The 15,723-nt window shown below is 35.3% G+C and overlaps 3 protein-coding genes across 4 annotated transcripts; 2 read left to right on the top strand and 1 right to left on the bottom strand.

Moving 5' to 3' along the window:
* Nucleotides 1-574, top strand: LOC113852432 (60S ribosomal protein L27-like). Its single transcript, XM_027482697.1, has one exon. The coding sequence runs from the start codon at nt 38-40 to the stop codon at nt 443-445; it is 408 nt and encodes a 135-aa protein (XP_027338498.1). The 5' UTR covers nt 1-37; the 3' UTR covers nt 446-574.
* A 7,071-nt stretch (nt 575-7,645) lies between these two features.
* On the top strand, nt 7,646-9,497 carry LOC113852742 (protein transport protein Sec61 subunit gamma). The gene is made up of 3 exons (XM_027483101.1): nt 7,646-7,810; nt 7,921-8,036; nt 9,252-9,497. The coding sequence occupies exons 1-2, from the start codon at nt 7,717-7,719 to the stop codon at nt 8,034-8,036; spliced, it is 210 nt and encodes a 69-aa protein (XP_027338902.1). The 5' UTR covers nt 7,646-7,716; the 3' UTR covers nt 9,252-9,497.
* Nucleotides 9,498-10,441: 944 nt separating this feature from the next.
* LOC113849269 (zinc finger transcription factor YY1) lies at nt 10,442-14,177 on the bottom strand. Of its 2 annotated transcripts, none has more exons than XM_027479045.1 (6): nt 13,987-14,174; nt 13,565-13,623; nt 12,695-12,894; nt 12,089-12,178; nt 11,326-11,469; nt 10,442-11,173 (listed from the first exon to the last, which is right to left on the bottom strand). In XM_027479045.1, the coding sequence occupies exons 1-6, from the start codon at nt 14,070-14,072 to the stop codon at nt 10,643-10,645; spliced, it is 1,110 nt and encodes a 369-aa protein (XP_027334846.1). In that variant the 5' UTR covers nt 14,073-14,174; the 3' UTR covers nt 10,442-10,642. The 2 variants fall into 2 exon arrangements, with proteins under 2 accessions (XP_027334846.1, XP_027334855.1); XM_027479054.1 differs by having other exon boundaries at nt 10,470-11,173; nt 12,068-12,178; nt 13,598-13,623; nt 13,987-14,177.
* Nucleotides 14,178-15,723: the final 1,546 nt, after the last annotated feature.

The raw sequence follows: 15,723 nt of genomic DNA, 5'->3' as shown, positions 1-15,723 counted from the left end.
TTGGGACAGATCGGAGAAGAACCCTGAACCCTAGACGATGGTGAAGTTCCTGAAGCCAAACAAGGCGGTGATCGTGCTGCAAGGGCGGTACGCCGGGCGGAAGGCGGTGATCGTGCGAGCCTTTGACGAGGGGACGAGGGAGCGCCCCTACGGTCACTGCCTGGTGGCTGGTATAAAGAAGTACCCCAGCAAGGTCATCAAGAAGGACTCTGCCAAGAAGACGGCCAAGAAATCTAGGGTTAAGGCATTCGTGAAGCTGGTCAACTACCAGCACCTTATGCCCACGCGCTACACCCTGGACGTGGATCTGAAGGAAGTGGTCACTCTTGACGCCCTCCACTCCAAGGACAAGAAGGTTACCTCCCTCAAGGAGACCAAGAAGCGCTTCGAGGAGAGATTCAAGACCGGCAAGAACAGGTGGTTCTTCACCAAACTTCGATTCTGATTCTGTTGTTTCAGTTTATTTTGTGGAAGAGGTTTTGTTTTGTTGTGAACTGAACTCCTAAGGCTCTGTTCTACATTTTTAGTTTTTAAATTGTGCCTTCTCATATTATATTTGCAAATTGGTACTATTATTATGTAGAAACTCAAGGTATAAAAAAGACACAAAATGAGGCAACGAGAGAATGTTTTATTCAATAAACAGGGGTGGCTTATATAAGCCTTTACAATAACTGTAAAATTGAAAGTGCCTTACTGCAAGGCAGTAAAATAGGCACGTAAATAAAATAACAACGCAACCACTTAAGATCAGTTCAACCCTATAGAGCGGGAAATTTTATGAGCACGTGACAGACGAATCTTAACAACTTAACATTCCCTCCCGTAAGCTAAATGACTGCATTTTAGCTTATTTCACTGACTGCTGTAACTCCAAGCATGTGTCGGATTTTTTCAAACTGATCAAGCTTTAATGCTTTAGTCATTATATCAGCTACTTGCTCATTGGAGCAGAAGTACGTCAATCGAACTACTTGATCATTAACCAAGTCTCTTAGAAAATGAAATCTTACTGCTATATGCTTGCTCCTTCCATGAAAGACAGGATTTTTTGATAATTGAATGGTAGAGCTATTGTCACATAAAATTTCAGTTGCTTCCTTTTCTGTTGATCCAAGGTGCTCTAAAATTCTTTGGATCCAAATACACTGACAGGCACAAGATGCTGCGGCAATATATTCAGCCTCAGTGGTAGATAAGCTTACCACAGGCTGTTTTTTTGACATCCACGAAACTGCTCCACTTCCAATCAAAAAGACTGCTCCAGAAGTGCTTCTTCTATCATCTAAGTCACCTGCATAATTGCTGTCACTATAAGCTATGAGACCAGTCTTTGTTTCCTTTTGATAGAATAGACCATATTCGAGGGTTCCTTTGAGGTATCTTAATAGTCGTTTTGCTGCAGCCCAATGTGACTCTTTTGGGTTTGCCATGTATCGACTAATTAAACTTACTCCAAACATTAAATCTGGCCGGGTCACTGTTAGATACATGAGACTCTCAACGGCTTGTTTGAATTTTGTGGCGTCGAATGCAGCACCTTCAATGTCTTTGGAGAGTATTGTGCCTGGTACAATTGGATTTCGCACCGAGTTACTTTCAGTCATGTTGAATCGAGCTAGTACATCATGAGCATATTGTCTTTGACAAATGAAGATTCCTGTGTTACTTTGTATAACTTCGATTCCAAGGAAATGTCTCATTTTGCCTAAGTCAGTCATATCGAACTCCTTCTTCATTGAGTTCTTAAATTCGTCACACATGTATTTGCTATTGCCGGTGAAAATCAAATCGTCAACATTGAGATTGACAATTAGAATATTAGCGTGAATCCTTTTTGTGAACAAGGTGTGTTCACTAGGGCATCGTTCAAAGTGTTCTTTTGCAAAGTAAGCTTCGATCTTGCTATACCAAGCTCGTGGAGCTTGTTTAAGCCCATATAGTGCTTTCTTGAGACGGTAGATATAATCTTCTTTCTCTTTCTTGATGAAACCTTCAGGCTGTTGGACATATACTTCTTCTTTAAGCTCACCATGTAGGAAGGCGCTCTTGACATCAAGTTGCATTACTTCCCATGCATTTTGAGCAGCTAGAGCTAATAGCAATCTCACGGTGTCAAGTCTTGCAACTGGGGCAAAGACTTCTGTATAGTCTATTCCAAATCGTTGAGCGTAGCCTTTGGCCACTAGTCTGGCCTTATACTTCTCTATGTGGCCACTTTCATTAAACTTGGTCTTGAAAATCCACTTGACTCCACTGGGTGTTACCCCCTCTGGCGGATTCACAAGTTCCCACGTATGATTCCTTTCTATTGCCTTCATCTCTGCATTCATAGCCTCTCTCCATTGTTGATTTGTACAAGCCTCTTTGAATGATTGGGGATCTTTAGACTCAGTCATCATCAGTGCCAGCAAGCTTTCCTCTTCTACTGAAAAGGTGGTTTCATAATCAGACAACCATGCAGGTTGTCTTCGTGATCTTGGAGCCTGGACTTCAGTTGAGGAGTCAATGTGTTCTGAATTGGAAGTTGATCTATGTACTTCGTCATTACTAGTTGTCATTTCATATGATGTAGATTCTGCATTTTTATTGACTGGGTCAACTGCGACTGCTTCATTTTCCCAATCCAGAACATCAGTTTTGCTCTTTTTTGCATTTTCGTTCCAATTCCAGCTTTTGTCTTCTTCAAACACCACGTCCCTGCTCACGATCACGTTCCTTGTAATGGGATCGAATAGTTTGTATGCTTTGGATTCGTCACTTACGCCCAGCAGAATACATAGGTGGCTTTTGTCATCAAGCTTGCTTCTTTTTTGATCTGGAATGTGCACGTGAGCAATGCAACCAAACGTTCTAAAATAATCAACTCGTGGTTTGATTCCACTCCAAATCTCTTCTGGGGTTCGCTGATCATTGGCAGAAGTGGGACTTCTGTTTTGAACATGTATACACCAACGCACTGCCTCAGGCCAAAAGGGTTTTGGAACCTGCTTGTCGTGTAGCACAGCTCGTACAACGTTCATGATGGTACGGTTCTTGCGTTCCGCAACACCGTTTTGTTGAGGGGTGTAGGCAGCCGTCAATTGCCTAGTGATGCCTTGTTGTGTGCAAAAGTTCTCAAACTCCTTGAATGTGAATTCACCACCCCGATCTGTTCTGAGACAAGTGATGTGGGTGTTGGCTTCCTTCTCAACACTGGCTTTAAAACTCTTGAATGCAGTGAAAGTTTCGGATTTTTCATGTAAAAAATAGACCCAAGTTTTACGTGAATAATCATCAATGAAATTTAATATGTACCTTTTGTTGCTGTGTGAGGCAGGTGAGATGGGACCACAGACGTCGGCATGAATCAATTGAAGTTTTGCTGAAGCTCTCCATGAGCTTTGCTTTGGTATAATGTCTCTGTGTTGCTTGCCCACAAGACAGGTAGTGCATAGTGTTTGGGGAAGTTTCATTTGTGGCAGACCGATCACCATTTGCTTATTCGCAAGTATGTTTAGTGCTTTAAAATGAAGATGCCCAAAGCGTCTGTGCCACAGTTGTGTTTCCCTGTCGGTAGCATCCTCAGTTTGAAGGCATCTGAGAGGTTGAGAAGTCATTGAAGCTGTCAGATAGAACATTCGGTTGCCTTTCATGTTGGTGTGAAGGATCAGTCCTCGATCTGGATGGTATATTTTGCACGTATCATTTTGAAATAGGATAGCTAAACCTTTCTCTTGGAGTTGCCCTAGACTTAAGAGATTGGTTTTAAGCTCTGGAACATAGTAAACATCGGTGATGACATGAGATGTGCCATTAATTTGCACCTGAATGCTACCTTTCGCAGTGACAGCCATTGTTGTGTTGTTTCTGAGTTTAACAGATCGACTAAATCCCTCTTCTTTCACTTCTGTGAACCAAAGCTTGTTTCCGGTCATGTGATTGCTGCAGCCGGAATCCAAAAACCAGTCTTCCTCTTGGACAGATTGTGTCGTCTCCTCATATGTTACTAGTAGTAGCTCATCTTCTGCTTCTGTTGATTCGTCAAATGTTGCGTAGTGAGCCTTCTTTTCAAACTCGGGACATTCGTACTGAAAGTGGCCGAGCTTGTGACATTGAAAGCATTCAATGAGTGCTCGGTTTAATGGTTGTCGTCCTCGACCTCTTCCACGACCACGACTGTTTCCACGACTGTGACCACGACCACGACTTGTTCCAGATCGATCATCATGAGTTATTTTCAATACCTGTTCGTATGGTTGAAGACTTTGCATTCTTTGTTCATGGACGAGTAAACTGCCATGAAGTTCATCTATGCTGAGGGCACTTAAGTCGTTAGACTCCTCAATGGAACACACCACGTAGTTGAATTTTGCGGTTAGTGATCGGAGTATCTTGCTAACTACGGTGCTAGAATCTGCTTTCTCACCGTTTGATTTCATCTTGTTAACGATACTGAGAGTGCGTCCCAGGTATGTATCTACTTTCTCCCCTTCTTTCATGCTTAAAAGCTCGAACTCGCGGCGTAGTGCTTGAAGCTGAGCACGTTTTACTCTCGTTGAGCCTTGATACTTCTTCTGCATGGATTGCCAGATTGCCTGCGATGTATTTTTGTCTAATATGGTTTCCAAAATCTCCCGATCAATAGATTGGAATAGGTAATTCTTTACCTTTAGATCCTTTAGATTGGCCTCAGCCACACTCTTGCGTTGAGCCTCAGTGGCTGTGGCTCCAAACACTGGTATGCCGTCTTCTACGAGCTGCCACAATTCTTTGCTTCGTAAGAAGTTTTCCATCGTCATAGACCAGAAGTCATAATGGCCATCGAACCTTGGTATGGCCGGTTGCATGAACTTATCTAAGGTAGACATCCTTTTTCACGCACACTGTACTCTCACACTTGGATGTTTTGTGGTTCTCTCACAACACTCTATATTCACACTCACACTCTGTACCAGGCCCCTTATGAAGGAGCTCTGAAACCAATTGTAGAAACTCAAGGTATAAAAGACACAAAATGAGGCAATGAGAGAATGTTTTATTCAATAAACAGGGGTGGCTTATATAAGCCTTTACAATAACTGTAAAATTGAAAGTGCCGTACTGCAAGACAGTAAAATAGGCACGTAAATAAAATAACAACGCAACCACCTAAGACCAGTTCAACCCTATAGAGCGGGAAACTTTATGAGCACGTGACAGACGAATCTTAACAACTTAACATATTAGTGGTTCAAGTTATTCTTAATATTTTGAATCCTCAATATATATGACGATAAATCAATTATTATTCGATGGTGAGAATGCTGATGATAGCTCATTGGTATTCGACTTGCATCTGTTTCTGCCTCAAACATTACCCTTAATCAAACTGATAGGGTAAATGATTTGCCTTGTTTATAACTGCTACAACTCGACATCAGTATCCTTATAAAAGAAACCAATTCAAAATTTAAATAACAATAAAATAACATGTAAGGGTTTAATTTTACTTTTTATTATTATTGACAAACATTGTGGTAACATGGACATAGCTTTGGGAAGAAAGGTTAATAACGGGATGAAATATGAGTTCTTCTCTGTATTTAGTATATTTTAAGAACCAAACAGAACGGCATATTACTCAAGTGACATATTGGTGAAGTTTCACATAAGCAGTTGGATCAAAGTAACTGCTTTTTGGGAAGTGACGGTTTATATGTTTTTCTATTTCCTTGCCATCCAGAATAATGGATTATCAATTCTTAAACTGTTTCTTCTGATGAAATCTGAGATAGATTTGCCCTTTGAGGTTGCTTTCCCTCTAAATGTGCTTCTTGGGTTAAGCTTTTAAGTCCTCTCCATGTATCATTTCAAAATTGGCCAAATAATGATGAACGGATATGTAAGATTATATTTTATATAATTTTAATTAATAATAATAAAACATTTTATTAATTTTTTTCTTTCTCTCACTTTATTATTTAAGGAATGAGATAATGGAGAAAAGACAAGAAATTAACTGACACCAATAAGAATTGGTTTACCCTTCTTTTTAACTGTGCGTAGATATTATATATTGATAATCACATCAAAGATATTTAATTAATTAGATGGCTTTATACATAATAAAAATTAATAATTACTTAATTTTATCAAAAAATAATATTTTATATTGTAAATACATTGATTTGTAATAAATTCTATAACTTTTAATAAAATTTTATTATGTGCACTGCTATATAAATTTTAAAAATAAAAAATACAATTTCTTTTACATTTTATGAGTATATGTTTTTTAATTATAAAATTGATAAATATTAAATCTTTTTTATTTTTCAGATAATTTATGCATGAAATTTTTGCAATTACTGTAATTATATACATTTTTTAGTGTTTAAAAATTATATTTTAACAATTTGAAAGGGCATTTGTCCCTAAAATGATGAGCTTCAGCAAAAATTGATATAAGATGTGCTCCCTAAATTTGGACACGTATGCCTTTTCATTCATTCTCTATTAATTTTGAAAATTTTATTTTAATTTTTCATAAAGAGTAAAAATATTTTTGAAGTATATCTTATTTAATCAATTTAACTTATAACTCAATGGTTGAACACAGTAATCAAATGACTGGAATCTTAACTTAGTCAATGATCAGTCCAAGATTAATAGCATTGTTGATATACAACATATTCTACCTTCCATTTTATTAGATAAAATATGAATGTATTCTCTAGGTTGTAAAAATGGGTTAAATTCAATGGATATGTCTGTTTAATTTACTATAAAGCATGGGATGAGTTTTAAAGTTTTTACCCCAATTTGTTGTTGAGCTGACCCAACTCGATTAAAAATCTAGCGAGCTCGATGTATCTCACCCATTTACATCTAATAAAAATTTCGAATGCAGATTAAATTAAACTTATATTCTAATTTTTTGGATATTTTTTATAATCGAATGCATAAACTATATTTAACATTATTCATTACAATGTGAAAAATAAAATGGGTCTTGACCCAATCTTGCTAATACATGTCATAAAAAAAATTGTACAATACAGCCCTAACTTGAACATAATTGACAAATTATCATTTTGGAATTATGAAATTCTGAGTCCAAAATGAGAGCCATAAGCCATGTCCATACTCCACATTGTCATTAACAATTAGATTCATTCACCTAACATAAATAGGTAAACAATTTCAGTGCAAATGCAATACAAAACTGTTGACAATCCACACATATTGTGTTTCGTTTTTTATTTATTTATTTATCATTTTATGATAATTTTTATATTAAATTAATTTTAACTTTTCTTAATTTTTAATCAAGATTTAAATTTTCAAATGACATAAAAATAATAAAATATATAAGAACTATTATTAAAATAATATCCAACAATTAATTATTAAAATTTTTAAGCTAAAAAATGTCAACACCATTTGTTTTTTTTTTTTAAGAAAAATTTCCAATTAAATTTTTTTTATATTTATACGTTTTATTTAAGTTAGGAGTTGTAGGACAAGATAGAGTTCCAATTCGGCGTGGAATGATCCAGCATGGCTGCATGCTATTGGGCCAGTACACGTATATTTCTCAACTCAATTTCTTTTTCTTTTTCTTTTTTGGCGAATTGCACAAACGTTAAATTAAACAAGCCAAGTCTTTATAAAAGTCAACATTCATCTCTTCCAATTCTCATCCAAACGCGCAAGAGAGAGAGAGAGAGAGAGAGAGAGAGAGAGAGAGAGAGAATGGACGCTATTGATTCTGTGTTCGATCCGCTCCGAGAATTCGCCAAGGACAGCGTCAGGCTCGTGAAGCGCTGCCACAAACCCGATCGCAAAGGTGAAACCCTAAACTCGATAATCCTCTTAGGTCTCGCTCTTTTATAACAATAACTTGATTCCAATATCTGTGCTCTAGATCTAATTTTTCGGATGCCTATGATATTGTAGAATTCTCGAAAGTTGCCGTGCGTACCGCGATTGGTTTCGTTGTCATGGGATTTGTCGGTTTCTTCGTGAAGCTCATCTTCATTCCAATTAACAACATCATCGTCGGATCTGGTTAGGTAAGCTTATATTTTTATACATTTTTTTGGTTTCTAGTGGTTTTCTATATTCCCTGTTTTGTCTATTTGGATCCCTGTTCTTTATCTGGTCTAGTTGGAGATTGTGATTTTATTTATTTATTTATTTTTGTAAATTTTAATTCTAATGGCTTATTTGATTCAGTGATTAACAAGAAGTATTGGTTCAGTTGTTGGCTGTATTACCTTGTGGTATCTTTAAACAATTTGATCTGAGGGTTTAACATGAACAAGGGATTTAAAGGAAAAATTGGAATAACAAAATAAAATCGAGTGCTCTGTTTAATTTATGTTTTGTCAAGCGTAATGGATTGGCTTGTTTGAGATTTTTGTTCAATTAACGATGTAAAAGAAATTCTGCATGTCTATTGTTATACAAATTATGATCAACTTCTTTTTTTACTGCTTTTATGCCGTCATCAAATCACTCTTTACATGGTTTGATGAAAAAGGACTGTAACTGTATTCTTACCAGAAAATAGAATGCAATGTGTTGCCTGTGTCATTAAACTTCATTATTATTTCCCTTTTGATGTAAATGGTGGTATAACTTGGCAATTTCCCCTTATCCCTAATGCGTGGTTATGGTTTATTCTCAATCATATTGTCTAGTGACTTTCTCTTCGTCAATTGTGGTATGTTCTACGTTGCTTTTGCTTATAATATGAATGATATTGCTTTTGCGATGTAGATTTTAGAGTTTGTTTGAAACGCTATAAATTGACGAGTTAATTAACTGCATTATAAAGTGCATTTTTAGGATACAATCTGCTGCATCTATTTTTGAATAAACATATTTGATGATAAGTTGCTGCGATTTATCACATGACAACCCTCAAGATGTAAGCAATAAGTATCCGTATTTCATATTCAAAACATCTTGGAAGCAGTTACTGCTTTGGTACATGTGTGAAGGATGATGCATTATTATTTTTTAGTAGCCTATCTAACTGCTACCTGTTCCCTCAGGAACACGATGAGAGTATTTACCATTAGCTACTTTTGTCAAGGACCTTTTCTGGAATATCTACATTCTTTGAAAGCTTTTATAGATAGTCTAATTGTTATTATCGTTACAATGCTGATTTTCTTTATTTTGTCTGATATAAGATGTTGGCTTTTTTGTTGATGATATTATATGTCTTGTGCAAAGTGTGCAAAATGAATGAGCTAAATAAACCCTGGTTAGTTCTGCAGGATGAGGGTAACTACAATCGTCTCTGGAATTCAAGTAGAAAGAGGCCGAGAGTTCCTACTTCGATAGATCATTCATGCTTAATCTTAGTCTTGTATTCCATTTTTGGTTTTTCCTTATATATTAACTTCGGAAGCATTACAGTTTTATTTGAAATGTAAAATTTTATTGTTCCATGTGTTAGACCTTGATACATTGTTTTTATTTAGAAAAGGAGGAAAGAAGTAGTTGAGAATTAGTTTTGTTTTGATTCATTGTTAATTTTGATTTCTAGTAAAAAAAATTGAGAAAATAAGAAAGATATGTTTGATTTCTTTTTTAAAAACAGTTTTCTGTTTTTAAAATAAAATATAGTACAAATTTATATTATATTTTATATTTAAACTGTTTTTAAAATAAAATATAGTACAAATTTATATTATATTTTATATTTAAAAACATAAAACTGTTTTTAAAATGAAAATTAAACATGCTTAAAGAAATACATTCCCATACATTTTGGCAAGATGTCCATACTCATTAAAGAGGTGGAATTTCCATAAATAGTTGAGACAATAACAAAGGAGTTTAGATTAACTTTTGACATTTTAAAATTGTTATCAGGAACAATAGTAGCAAGTCTTCTTCATCCCCTCTTCCTAATGCTCCTTTTGAATTATTAAAAAAACAAACATTGACATTGCAAAATGTTAAAAGTTTTAGAATTTTTTATATGTAAAATATGCTACAAAAACAGTTACACATGTCTTAAACCTACAGTTATAATAGTGGCAGATTGACCCAAACGAACTTCTTAACCTCCGCAAAGAGTCACGGTGCTCGGTAGGCGAATACTAAAGATTCACTTTTATTGCACGAGAGGGACGTTGAACAAAAGTGAAGCATAGATGCTGAAAACTGAAAGCTATTCCCCAATCACCGTAACTTTTTAAACTTATTACGACGAACTGTGACGTAAAACCTGGCAAATTTAAACGCGGAACTAAAAATACAAGCAACAATAACAACACATTGTCATTAACTTCTTATACTATCGACGTAAGAAATAGCTAAAAGTTATATTACAAAACTATATCCTAAGTTATCGTAGGGATACTTAAAATCCTAAAACAAAAATGTTAGTATATCAAATATTTCTACGATACTAAGAGGAAGATAGTGCATGCAATTGTCGCGTCAGCAGAAAATATTGAAACCAAAAAAGAATGTAAAATTCCCTTTTATTAATATAATAAATTCGTCTCCTACGGTATCATTCATGTTTCCAATAACCAATATACTGTGCAAGAAAAGATAATGGCATTTTTTGAAGCAAATTAAAAAGAAAAATCTGGTAACAGATTAAAAATATGAGGTTATATTCATTCATAGAGAAGATGTCAATAAGTAAATATCAGTCTTCATATTCTGTTTCCTCATCATCGTCTTCGTTGTTTCCAGCATATCTCCAACCATCTTCAACGTTGTCACGATCCTCCTCAGTTTCTTCGCTGTCTTCATCGTACGTTTCTTCTTTAACAGGCCAAGGTTTTTTAATCACATTTAAAGCGGCAGGAGTTGGAACAGACCCTTTTCGTTGGGAAATTTTGGAAGGAGGCAACTTCAAGTTTGGCTTGGGCTTATTTTGCTTCTGACTTTTACCATTTGATCGTTTCGCACCATAGGCATCTTGGTCACTTGCTTCATCCATTTCATTGTCAGCATTTGCCAGAGCATGCACAGCATTTTCATCATGCCCAGGGTGCTCCCTCTTTAAATGGAGTTTAAGCTTGTATTCATGAATGTAGGCCTTTTCACACCCTTCATAAGGACATGCATATGGGCGATCAGATGAAGCTGAGCCATAAGTTCCTCCAGAAGGTTTAGTAGCTTTTGTTTGCTTCTCTGATGGCGGAGTATACTTTGCCATATCCACAGATGCATTCTGTCAGAAAAATTGAATCATTGTGTTAAAACACGAAATTAAAAGGCCAATTATGCATCACAAGACAAGATACATTACCTATTTCGAACACATTGAGTGGTCAAAACATAAAACAAGTGTATCAGTAACAGAAACAGGAAATATTACCCAACCTTTTCGTGATGAGATGCAATATGATTCTTTAGCTTGTACTCATGAGCATATCTCTTTCCACAATCTGGGTATGGGCATATATGATAGTTTTCTTGTGAATGTGTCTTCATGTGAGACCTCAGGTTGAAATCCAGGGAGAAGGCCTGTAAATTGACACTAAAGAATCCTAGTCACCAATTAATAAAACAATAAAAAATGATTCCATACAATAAGATATCAAAGCTATCCCCTTGAAGGCATATTTAAGACTTCTGAAGATGCTCTATTAACAATAATACTAAAAAGGTCTGCACAATTGTCAACATCTTCACATATATCTTGATCCATGAACTAATTTCATGTGAGATTCATTCATAGAGCTGTGAAGTGGAAGAATCATATTGAGAAAGACTCCTGTTCACAGAACATGAAAGATTCATATTTTTTTTAAACTGGTAAATTTCCAAGTCTGCTTGTCATCCTCTACATCAGCAGTTAAATAACCCATTGTTGGGTAGTCATTCACCCAGTACCAAGCGGCTGCTTGAATATTTAATCATTCCAATGGCAGAAAAGACAGATTACTAGTTAGGTTCAGAGAGAAAAAAATAGTAAAAGAATTAATTGTTACTGATGTTCAGGGCATGATGGAATATGCCAAACATGAAGCTAATTTAAAATCCAAACATGCAACCATCAGAGATCAATTAACAGAACATTCAACACTAATGTTGTAGAGGAAACCATTACACAAAAAATTACTACAATGGATAGATTTATCACCTTACCACAGCCTTCATGAGGACACACAAAATCTCTCTCCCCTGTATGAATGAGGAAATGTCTTTTCAACTTAGAGCTGTCCAGAAATTTCTGCAGCAAAAACAAAACATTCTTAGCATTTGCTAAATAGACCTTACACTAAAATAAATGGCAATCTATGAATATCTATAACTTGAGCCACGTAGCACTTGGTGGTCGGGCTAGAGCAGGGTTGAACATAATATATGGGTTCTATTCTATGCTTGGTTGATTTTTAAAATATAACATAATTGGATATGTGGTTAAAAAGTAGTCCATTTTGACTTTAGTAGGAAGGATGGAACTGTGAAATTACAGAGAACATCACAAGACAAACTGTTACATACCATTCTAAAGTGGTATGTGTGTCAAACACTACCAAATGAAAAAACATTGTTCTAAAACTAAAAAAGAAAAACTATTAAGGATCTCTATTGAACTTCGTATGTTACAACCATACAACATAATGTGCATATGCTTATATCCCATTCCTAAGCCTCCACTGAACAATTTAAATTTTAAGGAGAGTTGATCCTACACATAATAAACCGCATGTGTGTTAAGTGTCTGAAGTAACAAATTCACTACCTTTCCACATCCCTCATAATGGCAAACAAATTGCCTCTCTCCATGGATGTGAGAATGCTTCCTCAAAGCACCAGCATCTATGAATGTCTTTCCACAGCCTTCATAGCTGCAAAGAAAAAGTACTTCAGTAGTAGGTTCTGGTTCTGGCTCCGGTGCTGAAGGCTCTTTTTCCTTTTCTTTCAAGGCCTTTATGGTATCCTCTAAGGAAAGTGAAAAAAAATGTTAGACAGAACACATGATAAAACAACACTCACAAATAATACAATAGTCCCTTGGATGCAAGGCATGCTTAACCTTCAATTCATTACACGCTTTATAACTTCATTCCTTTTGGAATTAGTACAAATATTAAAAAATACATAACATTACAGGCATGTCACAAAAGATAAATGGGTAAGCAAGTAAGAAACAGAGCCATGCCTTCAAGCAAACCTTTTAAGATTTCAAATTATAAACCCTAGTGGAAATGCAACATCATAAACAGATTAGACACCATAACCAGGTCAGGATCCCGTTAATTTATCTTAACAAGGGTAAGGACCCAATTTACACATGCAGAGAGTTATTTGAAATAATTAGGAATCATAATCAAATTACGAATATCATCTACAGAGGACAATGGGAACAATTATACAATATAAACTATGCCCTAAATATTAAGGGGAAATTATAGGTGCTGATTTAAATTCAACTCATTCAATTTTGCGGTGTGTAATCAGGAGGGGGAGGGTCAATCATAGGCCACTTAAATTTTCCTTCTTTTATTTAAAACAAATATGCAACCGACTCTATCCAGAAACTGAATAGCAGAACAAAATAGATCATGAGTGAACAAAGACATATGCTCGGTAGCTAGCAAAAAGGACAAACCTGTCACCCATCTTAAGAGCATGCACTTCCCACCAGTTGCTACAACATCTTGGGGAACCCTGGTAGTGACAGACATTGCTCTCATCGTTAGCATAACATATTGCCAACTGTTTTATAATACTACTACAGAATTCCAAACAGAATGAAGAAAAATTCTCAATCAAGATAACTCGTTCATTTGTTGGATATTGTCTTTCACTACAGAAATCCAACAAATACCAATTCTACACCGCACAGCTACTACGACTACACTCAAAATTTAAAACTTTCTCTCAAATTGAAAAAATCAACAGCTCCCATGATCTTAACCCCCACCCGACCCCCAAAAAGAAAAAGCAGACAAAGATAAATAAATTAACAGAAAGATAAAAAATTGAAAATCGTAAAGCGTAAAATGATTGAAGAAGGGAAAGGGGAAGTACCATTCTTTGACCCATTTAACAGCGGGAGCCTTAGACTTGAGGAAGGGTCGCCTATCGAAGAGAGTGTGATTGAAGTGAGTCTCCATCGCGACAAAATAAGAACTTTAGGTTTTCAATGAGGTTTTAAAGAACAGATGAAGGAATTTTGGAAGGTGGATGATAAGAAGCTTTGGGTTTCCATGTTCATGTCGATTTCTTGTTTTTTCTCAAACCGGAAACTGAACCGGACTAGACCGGATTGCAGCACCATACAACTTATGGGTTTGCAAACCGCTTTCTCAATACTGGCCCATCCAAAGTTTTGGGCCCAAATAACCTTCTCCTCTCCGTGGACCCACTTTTTCTTTTAGTAAAATCTGCTGTACCCAGAGTGTTTCCTACTTTTTTTTCTCCGTAAAATAATTGCTATTGTTGAGTTTTATATTAATAAATAGTAAAGTTAATAATTTAGTTCAAAAAATGTTAATATTTTCTAATTTTTAAAATAATAGAAAAACTATAACGGTTGATCTAGAGAGTATATCAAATTTATGAGTACTGTTACAAGTATTTTTAATCTCTAATTTAATTATTAAAATTGATATTATAGTTCATCTAAGTTTTAATATATATTATGATTTCATCATATCACATTATAATAATAAATTAATTACGTCAAAATTAAATTATTCATATATTGGAGCACCTCACTATTGTAAGAGATGAGAACAAGTAGTAATAGTCATTACATCTAATTTAAGGGCTTAGAAAAACCATTTTCTTAAAATAATTGTATCCAACAATTGTTATAACATGTTGTTATCCCCCACAAATCACAATAGTTAAGTGCCCTAACTTGATACGTGGCCTAGTGCGTCTTTGTGTGTGACGCTTTCTGAATGAGAAAACTACCAAATGTTAACGTGAGAATTTAAATTCAGAGAAGCTTTCGTTTCCATTTATTATATTTTTGCATGAATTACATAATTACTCAATGACTTCAGGCTCTTTTAGCGTTATTTTTAATTATGCTAATTCGTATAGCTAGCGTTTAGCAGTTACTCTGTTCGTTTATGGACGATTTCACACGAAATTGAATATATGTGATCATGTCATAGATTCTCATACCCGGGAAAAAAGATTAACATTATTTTTAACATCTAGAAATTACAAGTTACAACACAAACACAAGTCGATGTAAGTGAAAATTTCGAATCTGTTCAATCAAATAAAAGAAACAGCTAGTTGAAAAAGATATATAGCTGCATGTGGATGTGATAAAACTTGCTTTGGTATAATTAATTAATATATCTGAGACAACATCACTCTCAAGAATATATCCCAATGCCGGAGAACCGTAGCACATTAAAATTAAGATCAGTAACACATTTAAAAAAGTAAATTAAATAGAACATGTTTCAACACAGTCTCTTTTTTATTTTTATTTTCTAAAATTGGTAAAGAATGAAAATAATGTAAAAGTTTAAGGTGCAAGTGATCCACTGAGATAAATTAAACAAGAAAAAAGAAAAAAGAAAAAAGAAAAGGGTTCATGATGGGCATCCCTTAAAGCTTATATATTCTCTGCCTACTGAGTACCATCAACTTAGCCTTGGTACGAATGCTTGGAGTGCATGTCCTGCAGGCCAAAAAACAAAATCCCCATTTTTAATTGGGAAATTAAACTGCATGACCATTGACCAGAACGAGTTAGATGACTCACCGGTTCAAAGTGAGTGAACTCATTCGGAAAACGAG

This window comes from Abrus precatorius, unplaced genomic scaffold, assembly GCF_003935025.1.
Source record: "Abrus precatorius isolate BTA unplaced genomic scaffold, Abrus_2018 Scaffold10, whole genome shotgun sequence".
Lineage (NCBI taxonomy): Eukaryota > Viridiplantae > Streptophyta > Magnoliopsida > Fabales > Fabaceae > Abrus > Abrus precatorius.
Note: the sequence above shows the minus strand (reverse complement) of the source record. Positions and strands in the feature narration are given on the sequence as shown.